The 13,529-nt window shown below is 50.5% G+C and overlaps 1 protein-coding gene across 5 annotated transcripts in view; it reads left to right on the top strand.

Annotated features, from left to right (window-relative positions):
• The first annotated feature begins 442 nt into the window (after positions 1-442).
• The window catches only part of LOC144153039 (uncharacterized), a 381,412-nt gene continuing 368,325 nt past the window's right edge, over positions 443-13,529 (top strand). For 2 of the 5 annotated variants that reach the window (XM_077684675.1, XM_077684674.1), the window contains exon 1: positions 3,695-4,360. In XM_077684675.1, the coding sequence (XP_077540801.1) occupies positions 4,111-4,360 (250 nt within the window). In that variant the 5' untranslated portion in view covers positions 3,695-4,110. Of the gene's footprint in view, positions 650-3,694; positions 4,361-13,529 lie in introns of those variants that run through there. The other 3 variants (XR_013319276.1, XM_077684673.1, XM_077684676.1) reach the window with 2 other exon arrangements.

Consider the following 13,529-nt stretch of genomic DNA (forward strand, 5'->3'; position numbering starts at 1 on the left):
AGTGACTTGCAATACTTGCAATCCTTTTTTAAGGTTCAAGCGCTTGAGGCTGCCTGCGACAACGCCGGCGATACCATGACGTGGTGAAGTTGCCTTTCTGCCCAACGACGCGTGCGCCGCCCGCCGCGCAAAAAATGCTTCGTCACGGCTGTCTAGACAGCCTGTTGCCTTCGCTCGCAGACGATGCTTCAGCCGCAGTGCCTCTGGGACGCTCGGAGAACCCTCGTACCCGTGCTTCGGTTTCGGGCCGTTTTGCGTGGAAGCGTCGTGAAAATTCATCTCCCCTAACAGCGCGCACACACGAAGACTAAGGCAAAGAAGGGGACAGGACAGGACAGGACGTGAAAATTGTTGGGAATTCCTTCCTCGCTGGCGTGCGAGTTGTGCGGGTGTGCGTAGCAGTGACTGTGACGTGGTTCAGGCCGCGTGAACTAAACGACAACTGGCATCCGTCGGTGGCTCCGCGCAGTTTCCATCGATATTCGCTCAGTCAGTCGCAGTTGTGATGGAGGGGACTGCAGGTGATGAGCGACCTGTTCCTGGTACTTGTGCTTTGACTAACGATGATGATGATACAAGGAGTTTCCTACGGAAGTAGTGTGCCGGTGGCTGGCTCGAAGGATGGATCAGCATGGAACCAAGATTGCTGGTAAGTCTGCTATCTAAACCGCCATTTTCCCCTGAGTGGAAATAGTGTATAATCCGCTCATGGGCATATCTTCACGTATTCCAAGGCAGCTATGGAAATTCTGTCGATGAGCTGTAGGTTTTCTCTAGCGTCACTAAGTAAAGGCTTTTAGAGTATCGGCACTCTTTTCTCTCACTGTTATGTGCCGCCAGGATTTTCATTGGTCGGTCGGCACCACGTGATATTTGTTTGCATGTGGGCGCAGCCATTTTGTTTCTGGGCGCCTCTCCTCTCTCTCTCTGCTGCCCGGACGCTAGAGCGGCCGGTCCGGCCGGTCACACTCTGCCCGTCACAACCGGCGGCGGTTTCGTTGGGAAAGATGGCAACACTGCAAGCCAGAAACAAAATGACCCCCAGACGCGGTACTCTTTAGCGTACCTTATTTAGTGACGTTAGTTTTCTCCAACCAAATCGCAGCTTGTGACATCTCATACCTTTTCCACGAGCTCGCCTACTCTGCTGGACACAGCACTAGACACAGCGACATCAAAAATAACCAAAAAGCCGATGGAGCACCCCGTAAAGACCTAGTGTTTTTTTTTTGTTTTTTTTTTACGAAAACAGCTTTTTCCGACATGGCTCATCACTTCGCGGTGACTGAAAGAAACCGTTTATGGAATGAATTGCAAAATAACCGCTGCCTTTTGCACACTAATAATTGACCGAGAATTAAAGCAAAGACTCCCGAGACAGCTCCCTCGTAAGCTGAAACGTTATATCATCGTCCACGGCTCAGCTGTGCTTGCACAAACAGTTACCTATTCCGTTTGGAGCGACGCTAAATCAGTACCGCGATAATTGCTATTGTGTTGAAACAGTTGAACACATTCTATTAGAATGTGTGGCCTACATGGAACCGAGATCGCACTTTCTTGAAGATATCCAACGCCTAAAACAGGGACCAATAACTCTCAAGATTATTTTAGGACCATGAACGTACCCCTCGAAGCAGCGCCAAGCTCTAAAGAGTTTGTTCTTTTATTCGGGTGATATTGGCCAAATTTCGAAATTGTAAATTATGTGGTCCAAGCTCAGAACAACAACAACAAAACAAACAAATTTGGGTGCGTCGTCGCGCCAGGTCCACGACCGTTTCTATTTTTTCCCCTGCTGAGCTCTTGCTCGGGGCTTTTCTTCCTCCATCCCAAATCCTCAGCAGAAAAGCATGTAGGCGACTGTCGACGCAGGCAAACCTCTCTGCCTTTCCAATGAAGAGCCTTCTCTTTTTCTCTTGGGAAATGACGATGGCCACAATAGCTGCGGCAAACATAATAGCCAGGTTTTTCTGGCCGCACTTAGCTTTATGCGCTTCGCGTTCCGTGACTGCGTTTGTGAGTTACCATAACGTACATTAGGAAATAGCAGTGTCTGCACCTAGTAAGTTTTTGTAATGGCAGTGCCCTCTGTATTCTTTTGTTAACCAACCTTGCTTGTTTAAGGAGTATTTACGCGAAATTTTCGTGTTACGTTGTTTTCGCTGTTATGAGTGCCTACCAGCCCACTGATCATAGAATGGCACATTAGACGGTCGGTCGCAGTGTAAATAATTATTCACAACCTCGTTTAATCGTGCCAGTTTCGGTTTCGGCAAAACGAACGCCGAGGCGGCCGCCATGACAGGAGGGCGCTCGTGACGTCACCGCTCTCGTCGCGCCAGCCAGCGGGTTGGCCACGCCGCGGGGGCCTTCACGTCATAATTTTGGGGCCAGGAGGAGCAGATGGCGTCATGCTGATGCCGATTGCGAAAGAGTATGCGTACTGAGCTTGCGCGCAAAGATTGAAACTTGATTTAAAATGTGCTACACTGAACGCTGTTGGCACTTTCTGGGAGATACCTCCATATACAAAAGAAAGCTCTACATAGTTATTTCAGCTTATAAATTTTGCGCCAGTACTCCTTTTGTTAACCGAGCATGCATTTCTGGTAATATTTAAAAGTTGCAGTTTGTCGGCCTTTAAAAAGAAACCACGTGTTCAACAGAAGTTGCCGCAGGTATTTATTCAGCATTTACAGATATAGCTCACAAATACTTCTCTCCCATTCACAATCTGTTGCGTCACAAACAGTGGTGCGGAAAAATGTGCAAAGCAACTTTAGTTGTGCCCTCGCCTTTGACGGTTTCTGCTTGGGTCAACAACTGCCGATGCCGCGAACGGTACTACGCTATGTGCCGATACAGGCCAACTTACCAATTCAGTGCGAAATCATTGCTGGAGCTAAGCTGGTAGAGACTAACGATTACAGACAAGACGATGAAGCGGAACAAGTTAAGAACGGCAATATCTCATGTACGGCATCACTCCGCCTAAGCGACGGGCCCGGATGTCAATGGGCGCGCGCGTTTTGAAAGGAGACTGCTATGAATGCGTGATATCGCCTGCCTTTTCACACGTAGTTTATTTGGCGTCCCTGCAGTAGTTTATAAGCATATTAAGTCCACAAAATCAGGGAAATGGCTCGTGCCACGTTCAAAATATTCCCAGTAACGCACTACTTGCGTCGTGCGGAGTAACATCCGTCTGCGGTGATGAAGCACAGAGACAACTTCCGTTGCCGTTCTTAAGTTGTAACTATAGTTGTAACTACCAACGGTTTTTTTTTTTATGTCTTTTGAGTAACGATGACACAGCTTATACGGAAACATTCAATGCACGTGACAGCGGAGTTGGCCACGCTCGTAGCAGTTCGCCATTGCTGGAGTATTTCACCCAGCAATGTTCGCAGTAAAGAACCAACTAGCCCCCTTCCAAGCACTGGTTATCTTTACTGTGCGTCGTGTCACCCATACACTAGGGTGGAAAAGAGGCCCGGGGGGAGCGCTCACGAAAAGCGCGACTGGCGGGCGCGCTTTTTGCATACAACGCGCGCACGCTTGGCACTTTGAACGACGTCCAATTTGCTCGGCTGCGGCGCGCGGCTCTCAGACGTCGCATCTCGTACTCACACGTTGCCGCCTCCTTTCCAGGACGTAATTTAGCACGCGCGCAGCACCACAACGAAAACAAAGATCACACGAAGAAACGGGATTGGTTCGGACCGAGGGCTAGAGCTCGCAGACTTGAGCGCGCGAGTGAGGCGGCAGCGTATACGCACTCCACGATCGTCGGCGGCCGCGCGCAATGGCGTAGCCGCGCAGCGCGGCGAACACGTGAGCGCGACTGGGGCCCCCTTGTTCCTTCCGGTGCTGTGTCGCGCGCGATATGGAAACACCTGCTGCTGCCGCGGGCTCGAGCTCCCCTCTCGCGGCGGCGTCAGCGCTTGCGCACAGGCCCAGAGCGTTCGGCGAGCGGTCAAAGCCTACCACCACGTTTCATTACCCGGCGAAGACTCCGTCGCCGTGAACGAGCACGCTCGGTCGGCCGAGGAACTCCTCCATGCGTCGGCTGCGCCGCCGTGCCGCGTCCGGCAGCCAGCGTGCAGGATGTGCGATGACGACGGAGACGTGCATGGAGACCAGCCTCCGTGGAAGCCGCCCCCGCCGCCGCTCTCGCGGGCGCACTCGATCGTGGACGAACTGCTGGACGAGATCAACACCGGCCTGCAGCACCAGAGGCCCGCGCGGAGGTTCAGCGTCGACAGCGACGTGTGCACGACCGACTGTTCTGTGCTCAGTGTGGACAATGTCGCGGCCGAAGTGAGGCGCTACTCGAGGCAGCAGCTCGTCGCCAAAGGTGCGTGGTTTCTTCCGTTTCTTTGCTGTCCCGCGTGATCGGCTCTTCCCTCGACAAGACACATGGCAGCTGTCGTAGCGCTAGACCGCCCTGTATGCACTGGTGTGGAATGTGCAACTGGCCGGCCGCGCAGATGCCGCTTGCGTTCCATGTGTGCGGTGACGTTTACTGTGCCCACGTTTCAAATCTTTCGTTTTCCCGCTTGTTTTGTTGGTCGTATATCGCTCGTGTGCATTCGTCTCCAAGCAGGAGGACATAAACAGGAAATGTGAAGATGGGTACATACTTTATGTCAAAGCGGAGTTCTCAAGATGGATGCTTATTACGCGTGCCAATCACATTATCCAGATCACTTTGCAGTACAGTCTACATACGCAACGGGATTCCGTATATGCAGAAGCCTTTCGCCGGCGATGATCATACTGTTAGCACGTCGAATAATGAACGTTAATTGGAACGGTATACATTGGAAACGTGGGGATGGATGTACAGCCTATGTCAAGTGGACGTCTCGAGGTGGATACTCAATGCGCATGCCACTCACACTCGTAGCACTTCTCAGTATAGTCTACATATGCGACCGTATTTCGTATAGACGTAACGAATCCGTTAGCCCAGGCTGCCGTGCTCGTTAGCGCGTCTGATCACGCGAACCCGCAAGCTCGCGCACAGATATGTTTGCCGCAGCGCTGCTGTCATTAGTAACCCGAGTTCCGCTTTGTGTCAGCAGAATGTGCTTCGCGCTACACAGCTGCGGAGTGTACGGAGCAATCGGCGTTGTGCTGGGTGATTTACAACGACAAGTGTCGGCGCTATACGGTTATGCCGAAGACAGGCCCGCAAAAACTAGCATCAGGCCGCCCGCCTTCGCCGTCTCGCCTTGAAGGCGCCTTCGTCGGAAGCTTGCTGGAGAGACGCGCTCTGACAAACTCGCCGGTGTAAAAGTACGGAACTTGCGTGCTGCTGGTAGAAAGTTTACTCCTAGAGAGAGAGGATAGCCTTTAACTATACTGGTGAGGTTAGCCTGGCCAAGGCGCCTAGCTTGCTACACCAGATGTATGAAAAAATGAAATCGATGAAGAGATGATGACTGTGATGAAGGTGATGTGCTCATTAATAGAGTCCTGTTTAAAGAAGTCTGATCAAGTCCTGTGCTTCGCTGGAAAGACAGAGCTTTTGTCGCTCGAGATGTTCGTTTAGAGTTAGACCAAGGGCCTAACACGTCACTTAAAGTTAGCCCTCTAGAAAGCGGAAGACCCAAGGACAACTTTGCTCCGAACCAGCCACGGTAGTCTTCGAAGGGGTGGGAAATAAACTAGTGAAACAAAACGAATGGAAAATAGTGAAAACGGGACGTTCATTCCTCAGCACACATAGAGCACGCAATGACCTCTTCAAGTTTTTGACTTCTCTGCCCACCGAGGTCAATTCTGAAGGATTAAAGGTTTAATAAACAGTACCTCTTTTGCAGCATCTCCTCCTCCCCCTTTTTTGTTTCTTTAAAAATTAAAAATTTTATTTTCGGTGCCTTACATACTGATAGCAGCGTACTGTCTAGGCCCCATTTCCGGCGCTGCTGTGTTCGCAGTGCTGATAATTTGCATTTGCGTGGCCGTTTGAAAATTTTTACATATCGGGCCGCCAGCAGACGCGCAAGGTCTGAGTTGAAGTACGACGAAAAGGTGCCTATTACTCCCGACAGCGCCCATCAACATAAACTCGTTGCAACAAACATACAGGAGGGTGCTGCACACGACCTACGCGACGATACACGATGCGTGCCATGGACTCATAGCGCAGAGTATTACGAACGTACTACAACTCAAAGGTTCCTCTGTAGGTTTCGTTTCTTTAAGCGTTATCTGGAATCATCCATTGTCCCTTGCTTCCTTGTACTTTCTTGAACACTTTGTACTTGCGCTTTCTTGAGAAAAAAAAAAAGAAAATCACCAGCTGCTCATTCTGAGCGGGTGTAGGTCTTCCTTCATAGAAACTTTCGACCTCAAACGTAGCTATCTGTGAGTTCCTCCCCAGCCCTTGTCGAAAGGCAGGATAGATGGATTGATTCATGTAATATAGAACTGCAGCTGGATACGAGCTGTGCCGTTTTATCTGCAAAAAAGAGGCGCGTTTAAGGGCTAAGTTGATGTCCACGTGCTACTTTTCTACGAGACTGGATCAGCATCACGTAACCGCTGTTTTGCACATGAAACAACTCTTGCGGTGCAACGAAAACCTAGACCTCAACGTACGAATTCCCCCATTTTGTTCTACGAATGCCAACTCGTTAACAATAACTCCGTGCATTCCAAGTCAATTAGAACGTTACTTCGTTATAGTAATGCAGTTCAGAAGTTTCCGGAAACGAATTCGAACCACGCCACTATTTTGTCTCCTTAAAAAGAGAGAAAAAAAAAAAATGGCGCAGCTTGCACTGGTGGTGACACTGGTGGTGCACTGGTGGTGAGATTAATGGGAGAGGCCTTTGCCCTGCAGTGGGCGTAGATAGGCTGGTGATGATAATGCACTGGTGGTGCAAGACTGGAGAAACACCTGAGCTGGCGTCCCCTTTTCCTTCGTCGGAGCGTAGCCTCAAGGAGGCTTTGGTCGGAGGCCCAGGTGTTGCACCTCACATGGGTTTCCGGACTTGCCGCTGTAAGTTCTCCGTGACTGGCAGACCTGGATCATTTGGCCCGCAGGCTTTCACATCTCTCCCAAAGTGGACCGCTTTCTAGAATCCGCGAACTGACGTCTGTAGCGCGAACTCGGCGTCTGTGCTCCACACTTCAGGCGCGAGCGCACGTGAACGGGCGAGTACAGAATGCGAGAGATCACGCCAAGAACGCTGACCAGAGTGTTCTCGAAGGGCGACACCGGGCGCTCCTCACGAGGCACACGCTCACGTGCGCTCGGTATTTTTCTTGGTATTTTTTGCGAGCTCCTCAACGTCCTTCTCCAAATAAAAGAGCAAGCAAAACACAGCCTGCAGCTGCGTACTTACCATTGATGTGCAACGCGCCTTCGACAATTCGTTACACATAGAGCCATTTTTCAGGGACTTCAAGCAACCAACTGTGGACAGGCAATTTACAACTATTTTCTCGCTTTTCTCACAAACCGGGCAGCCACTATACGCCTCGGACCAATTCATTCTGACACTTTTCCCACTCCCGCGAAAGGAACACCACAAGGATCTGTAATCTCCCCTCTGCTATTAGTATCTCCCTTTTTGAACTGCCAGCCAAACTCTCCAACATTCCTGACCTTCACCATGCCTTGTAAGCCGATGACCTAACGATATGAACGACAACCGGCTCCTCTGGACAACAGCAAGACAACCTCCAACAAGCTATCAACGACACGCTCGAATACTCGGAGCAACGAGGATTCACCTGCGCCCCTAACAAATCCCCCCTTCTCGTACTGCGGGCTAAAACACGCAGTCGACCCCCAAAACCTGCGCCGGACCCTACCGTGACCATCGCCACTGCTCCCGTACCACAAGTCCGTACCCTCCGAAATCTAGGAGTCCCCTTTCACACAGATGGATCGGGGGCGCACTTTTACCACAATTACATTAAACGACTACGCAACTGACTCATCTAATTCGACGCATCTGCACCCAGAGCCATGGCCTAAAGGAACAAGACACGTGCTGTATCGTCCAAGCACTGCTGACCAGCCGCATAGCATATCGGACACCTTATGTTCAGTTGAAACCAAAAGAGCATTCCAAACTTGACGCCCTGATACGTAAGACATACAAAATAGCCCTCGGACTTCCGTCCTTCACGCCGACTGAGCACCTCCTTAAACTCGAGCTGCATAATCCACTGTCAGAAATACTGGAAGCCCAACAAGCCAACCAACTCACGCGATTTTCTCTAACACCTACAGGCCGCACTGTTCTCGCGACACTTGGCCGCCACGTCATAACTCCGACAGAAGCACCCACTCGTATCCCTCCCGACATCCGTGCCAACATTAAAGTAGCCCCCATTCCACACCATATGCACCCCTTTTACAACAAAGGCCGACGAGCAGCGCGACACTGTTCGAAGGACCCCGACACCAGATAAACCGATGCAGCTGCATATCATAACCGCCAAGCTCACGCCCTTGTAGCCCTCAACACCGAGGAAACCCTCCTGACGTCCGCCACGCTATCCACTACCACCTCCACGACAGCAGAAGAAACTGCCATAGCTCTAGCTGCAATTACAGCCATGGCAGATTACATTGGGGTCATTCTATGCCAAACGTCCCAGCCGTAAAATCGACCATCACGGATTTGCTCAGTAAAAATTGTGGGTCATCCTCGCATGGCCCACAATGCTCACTGGAATTGTTTTTGTCCAAAACAAATTTTGTTCTTTTTCTAGCGGCCCTTTTACCTCCAGGGTTTAATGCAAACTTACGTCTGTGAAAAAATTCACGAAAAAGCAACTTCCCTTACAATGGCCACAATTTTTTGTGACCATCTTGTTGAGGCCCTGGGCTGCTCTATCACGCATTTTTTAAATATTTTTCCTGTTTTTTGCTGTGATTACGCCATTCAGAAAATACACGATGTCGAGCATTTTCAAACATTTTTAGCAAATACGAGCACATTCTCCCAGCCAACGAAGTGTTTGTACCTGTATCTCAGCATTGTGGAAAATTGGTCAAAACTATATTTACACTGAAAAAAGTTGAAATGTGCGAGAAAACGTTTGTCAAACTTCTAAAAATCTCCTTTCTGGCCCATATTCACCTTGAAATAGCGCATTGTTGTGCTCACAGTAAAAATATCAAATACAAGCCATTCACTGGCACAAATTATCGCAGTTTATTTCAGAAAGTTTAGTCAGAACAGTTTTTGTTTTAGCAGAGAAAAAAATTTTTCAATTTGTACAGCGACACTACTTCACCCCGTTGTTCCACAGAGGGTCTTCTCTGCACGGCATGCACCTGCCTGCATGAAAAAGGCGCGATCCAGCGGGTTTGCGCTACAAGAATACCTTTCGCCGCAATGGTATTCGTAGCGTCAGTACAGGAAAAAAGAATATTTCGCGTGTTAGTGGGAAAAGTCCACCGTGGAGCTAGCGGTAGTGCGCCCATTCAATGAGCACGGGAAACGCAACGACTGGCTGGACATGGACCGTAAAAAAGCAGGGTATGTTATACGTGGTATCTTTTAAGTATGCCGAAAATTACGAAATAAACAGCGGCGGAGCCATCTAGTTAAACGGATTTATTTGTATGCGTTAGCGGGAATTGCATAACACGATGCTTTAAATGCACATCTGATGTGTAGTCGTTGCGTTTCCCGTACTCTATGAATGGGCGCACTACCGCTAGCTCCACGTTGGACTTTTCCCACTAACACGCGAAATATTCTTTTTTCCTGTACTGACGCTACGAATACCATTGCGGCGAAAGGTATTCTTGTAGCGCAAACCCGCTGGATCGCGCATTTTCATGCAGGCAGGTGCATGCCGTGCAGAGAAGACGCTCTGTGGAACAACGGGGTGAAGTAGTGTCGCTGTACAAATTGAAAATTTTTTTTTCTCTGCTAAAACAAAAACTGTTCTGATTAAACTTTCTCAAATAAACTGCGATAATTTGTGCCAGTGAATGGCTTGTATTTGATTATTTTACTGTGAGCACAACAATGCGCAATTTCAAGGTGAATATGGGCCAGAAAGGAGATTTTTAGAAGTTTGACAAACGTTTTCTCGCACATTTCAACTTTTTTCAGTGTAAATATAGTTTTGACCAATTTTCCGCAATGCTGAGATACAGGTACAAACGCTTCGTTGGCTGGGAGAATGTGCTCGTATTTGCTAAAAATGTTTGAAAATGCTCGAAATCGTGTATTTTCTGAATGGCGTAATCACAGCAAAAAACAGGAAAAATATTTTAAAAATGCGTGATAGAGCAGCCCAGGGCCTCAACAAGATGGTCACAAAAAATTGTGGCCATTGTAAGGGAAGTTGCTTTTTCGTGAATTTTTTCACAGACGTAAGTTTGCATTAAACCCTGGAGGTAAAAGGGCCGCTAGAAAAAGAACAAAATTTGTTTTGGACAAAAGCAATTCCAGGGAGCATTGTGGGCCATGCGAGGATGACCCACAGTTTTTACTGAGCAAATCCGTGATGGTCGATTTTACGGCTGGGACGTTTGGCATGGAATGACCCATTGTCATCATCACAGACTCCCAGGAAGCATGCCGCCACTATAAAAAAGAATGTATCTCGCCTCAAGCCGTCAACATACTACGACGCATACACAAGCTGCCCTCCATCTACGTCGTGTGGACACCAGGCCACGCCAACCTTCCAGGGAATAAGGCGGCACATGCCGCTACCCGCGAATTAACTACCCGGGCATTCCCTGAAGGCAGAGAAGACCCACCGGAATCCCTCAATCACCTCCCAGTCCCGAGTTGTTACACAGACATCTTGTACCACTACCATCGAAATCGCCTCATCTACCCTCCTCCTCAACCATCTCTCCACACCAACGACGCACGCCTTTGGCGACGACTACAAACCCAGACATACTACAACACAACAGTTCTACACAGCATATCACCAACCATGTGCCCCTAGCCCATCCTGTAAAACCCCCAACACCACATACCACCTTGTCTGGGCTTGCCCCTACCCACCCCTTCCCCCTCCCTGGAGCAGTGGGAGTACGAGCTGACCAGCTGCCTGCTAGAAACGCGGGTTAACCTCGTGTCTCGGGCAAGAGCAACTGCCACGACTCGCGGCTATCCGGACTAGGAGGGCCACCCACAACAGCACTTTCCGCTCCAATAAACGTTTCTCTCCTCCTCCTCACGTGGAGCAAGCCTACGCGCAAGTCTGGAAGATGCCGGGCGCTCCTCACGAGGCGCACGCTAACGTGCGTCGGTCTTTTTTCCTGGTCTTTTTTTTTCTGGTAACGTTACTCGGTGGAACTAAACACTTAAACAGTTCTGCTGTTAAAAAACAAGAGCCCCCAGGCGTATGCGCAAGTTTGCATACCTGTGCTCTGGTTGCTTATGCTAACTTACACAGTCCATGGTATGAGAAACTTATTATTGGCGTCCCCACCAGCTTTTGTTACGACATCGGCTACATAGGTCGAACGTGAGTTTTTGGCACTGTGTCAGCACCTGGAGACCATGCGGCTGTTCCGAGTGATCATTGTTTTTCAAGGCAGGCGTGGGCAAACGTCCGCATGAGACGTGTTTAAATGTGGCTTGGCATAACTAAGGTTTCTTACTGGGCAGCATTGGGACACCGCAGGGGTCGGTGATCTCCCCCATGCTATTCAACCTAGTAATGATTGATGTGGCTAACCATCTTGCTAGCCTCCCCGACGTCAGGCACACCATCTACGCCGACGATATCACCCTATGGGTGACGGGAGGCAGCGACGGCCACATTGAAGCTACATTACAACAAGCGATTGACGTTATCGAGGACCGGCTTCAGAGCACTGGCCTAATATGCTCCCCGACCAAGTCTGAGCTTCTAATCCTACCTCCTCACGAGCGCCGGACCCGTACCTCCACGGCTGCAAACATCACCCTTAGAACAAGAGACGGAACCACAATCCCACACGTAAAGACCCTGCGTGTACTAGGCCTCCACCTAGATGCGCTCAGACAGAACGGCCTCGCCATCAGCAAGTTGGAAACCAAAGTCGCCGCAGCCACCAGACTTATAAGGAGGGTGTCCACGCGCCATGCAGGCATGAGGGAGGCTAGCCTTCTCAGATTAATACAATCGTTTGCAATCAGTCACATTGCCTATGTGGCAGCCTTTCACAATTGGAAGGCCGTCGAGCGCCAAAAGCTCAACATCATCATCCGCAAGGCATACAAGGCGGCACTCGGCCTCTACCTACACACCAACACAGACAAGCTCCTCGAACTGGGCGTTCATAACACCCTGGACGAAATAGCCGAAGCCCAGCGCATGGCACAGTTCACGAGACTGTCACAGACCCGCACTGGACGCTACATCTTGCAGCGCATTGGCTGCCACAGACAAGAATCACAGGACAACAACGTCCCGTTATCCCTGCCACAGAGCCTACTGCGCAGCCTCCACGTGCCTCCGGTTCCCCTACATATGCACCCGGAGCATAATCAAGAACGCCGACTCGCCAGGGCGAAGGCGCTTACCGCTACACACGCTGCAGACACCGGCGCTTACTACGTTGACGCCGCGAAGTATCCCAACCGACCTAATACCTACGCCGCGGTAGTGATAGCAGCCGCGTCAGGAGAGACGTACACTGCAGGAAGTTTTACAGCCCGAGACGCCCACCACGCAGAAGAGCTAGCCATCGCGCTAGCCATCACGAACCCAAAGTGCACTACAGTGCTTAGTGACTCAAGACCCGCAATACTGAGCTATGCCACGAACCATGTGTCCCCCGGTGCAGTGAGGGTGTGCGGTGCCCTACCCCCCCGGACGATGCCAATAACTCTACGGTGGTTCCCAGCGCATGTGGGCCCCCTGGGTCTCCGCGAAGGGCATGACAACAGGAACGAGGAGGCCGACCGGGCAGCGCTCGCGCTCACCGGCCGCGGCGCGCTTGATAGTCCGGCCTCCTCCCCTAAGTCGACCCAGCCTGTGGAGACGGAGCCACTCATCACATACGGGGACATCCTCGAGTGGTACCGCATTAATCGCCGGACTCTCCCGCCACCTCACCCAAAATTGACAAGAGAAGAATCAGTGACATTTAGACAGCTACAAACGAACTCGCTATTAACCCCGGTGTTAGCCAAGCACATGTGCCCTGAAGTGTATGTAAGTGATAACTGTGTATTGTGTAAGAAGGAGAGAGCCACTGCGGCTCATATCCTATGGAACTGCGAAGTGAATCCAAGCAAGGCCAACGCAGCCACAGTGATCCCGCCGCAATTTATGGACGCGGCGAGAAGCAAGGACTACAACATCCAATTTCTGGCCGTCCAGCAGGTGTTGGCTGCCCTCGAACGCCAGCGACCCGAACGTGCTACCTCCTTCGGAGGTTCAGCATGAAGAGGTAGCAGGCGACGTGCGGCAGACCGACGCGACGTTTAGGCCACGTCTCATCTGCAGGTCTCAATAAAGTTGTTTCCTCCTTTATGTCTTTCCACATTTTTTATCATACTGCGGTCGCTAGCAAGATAACTAGTGAA

This window comes from Haemaphysalis longicornis, unplaced genomic scaffold (genome assembly GCF_048455015.1).
Source record: "Haemaphysalis longicornis isolate Haplotype H1 unplaced genomic scaffold, Haemaphysalis longicornis Haplotype H1 scaffold_9, whole genome shotgun sequence".
Lineage (NCBI taxonomy): Eukaryota > Metazoa > Arthropoda > Arachnida > Ixodida > Ixodidae > Haemaphysalis > Haemaphysalis longicornis.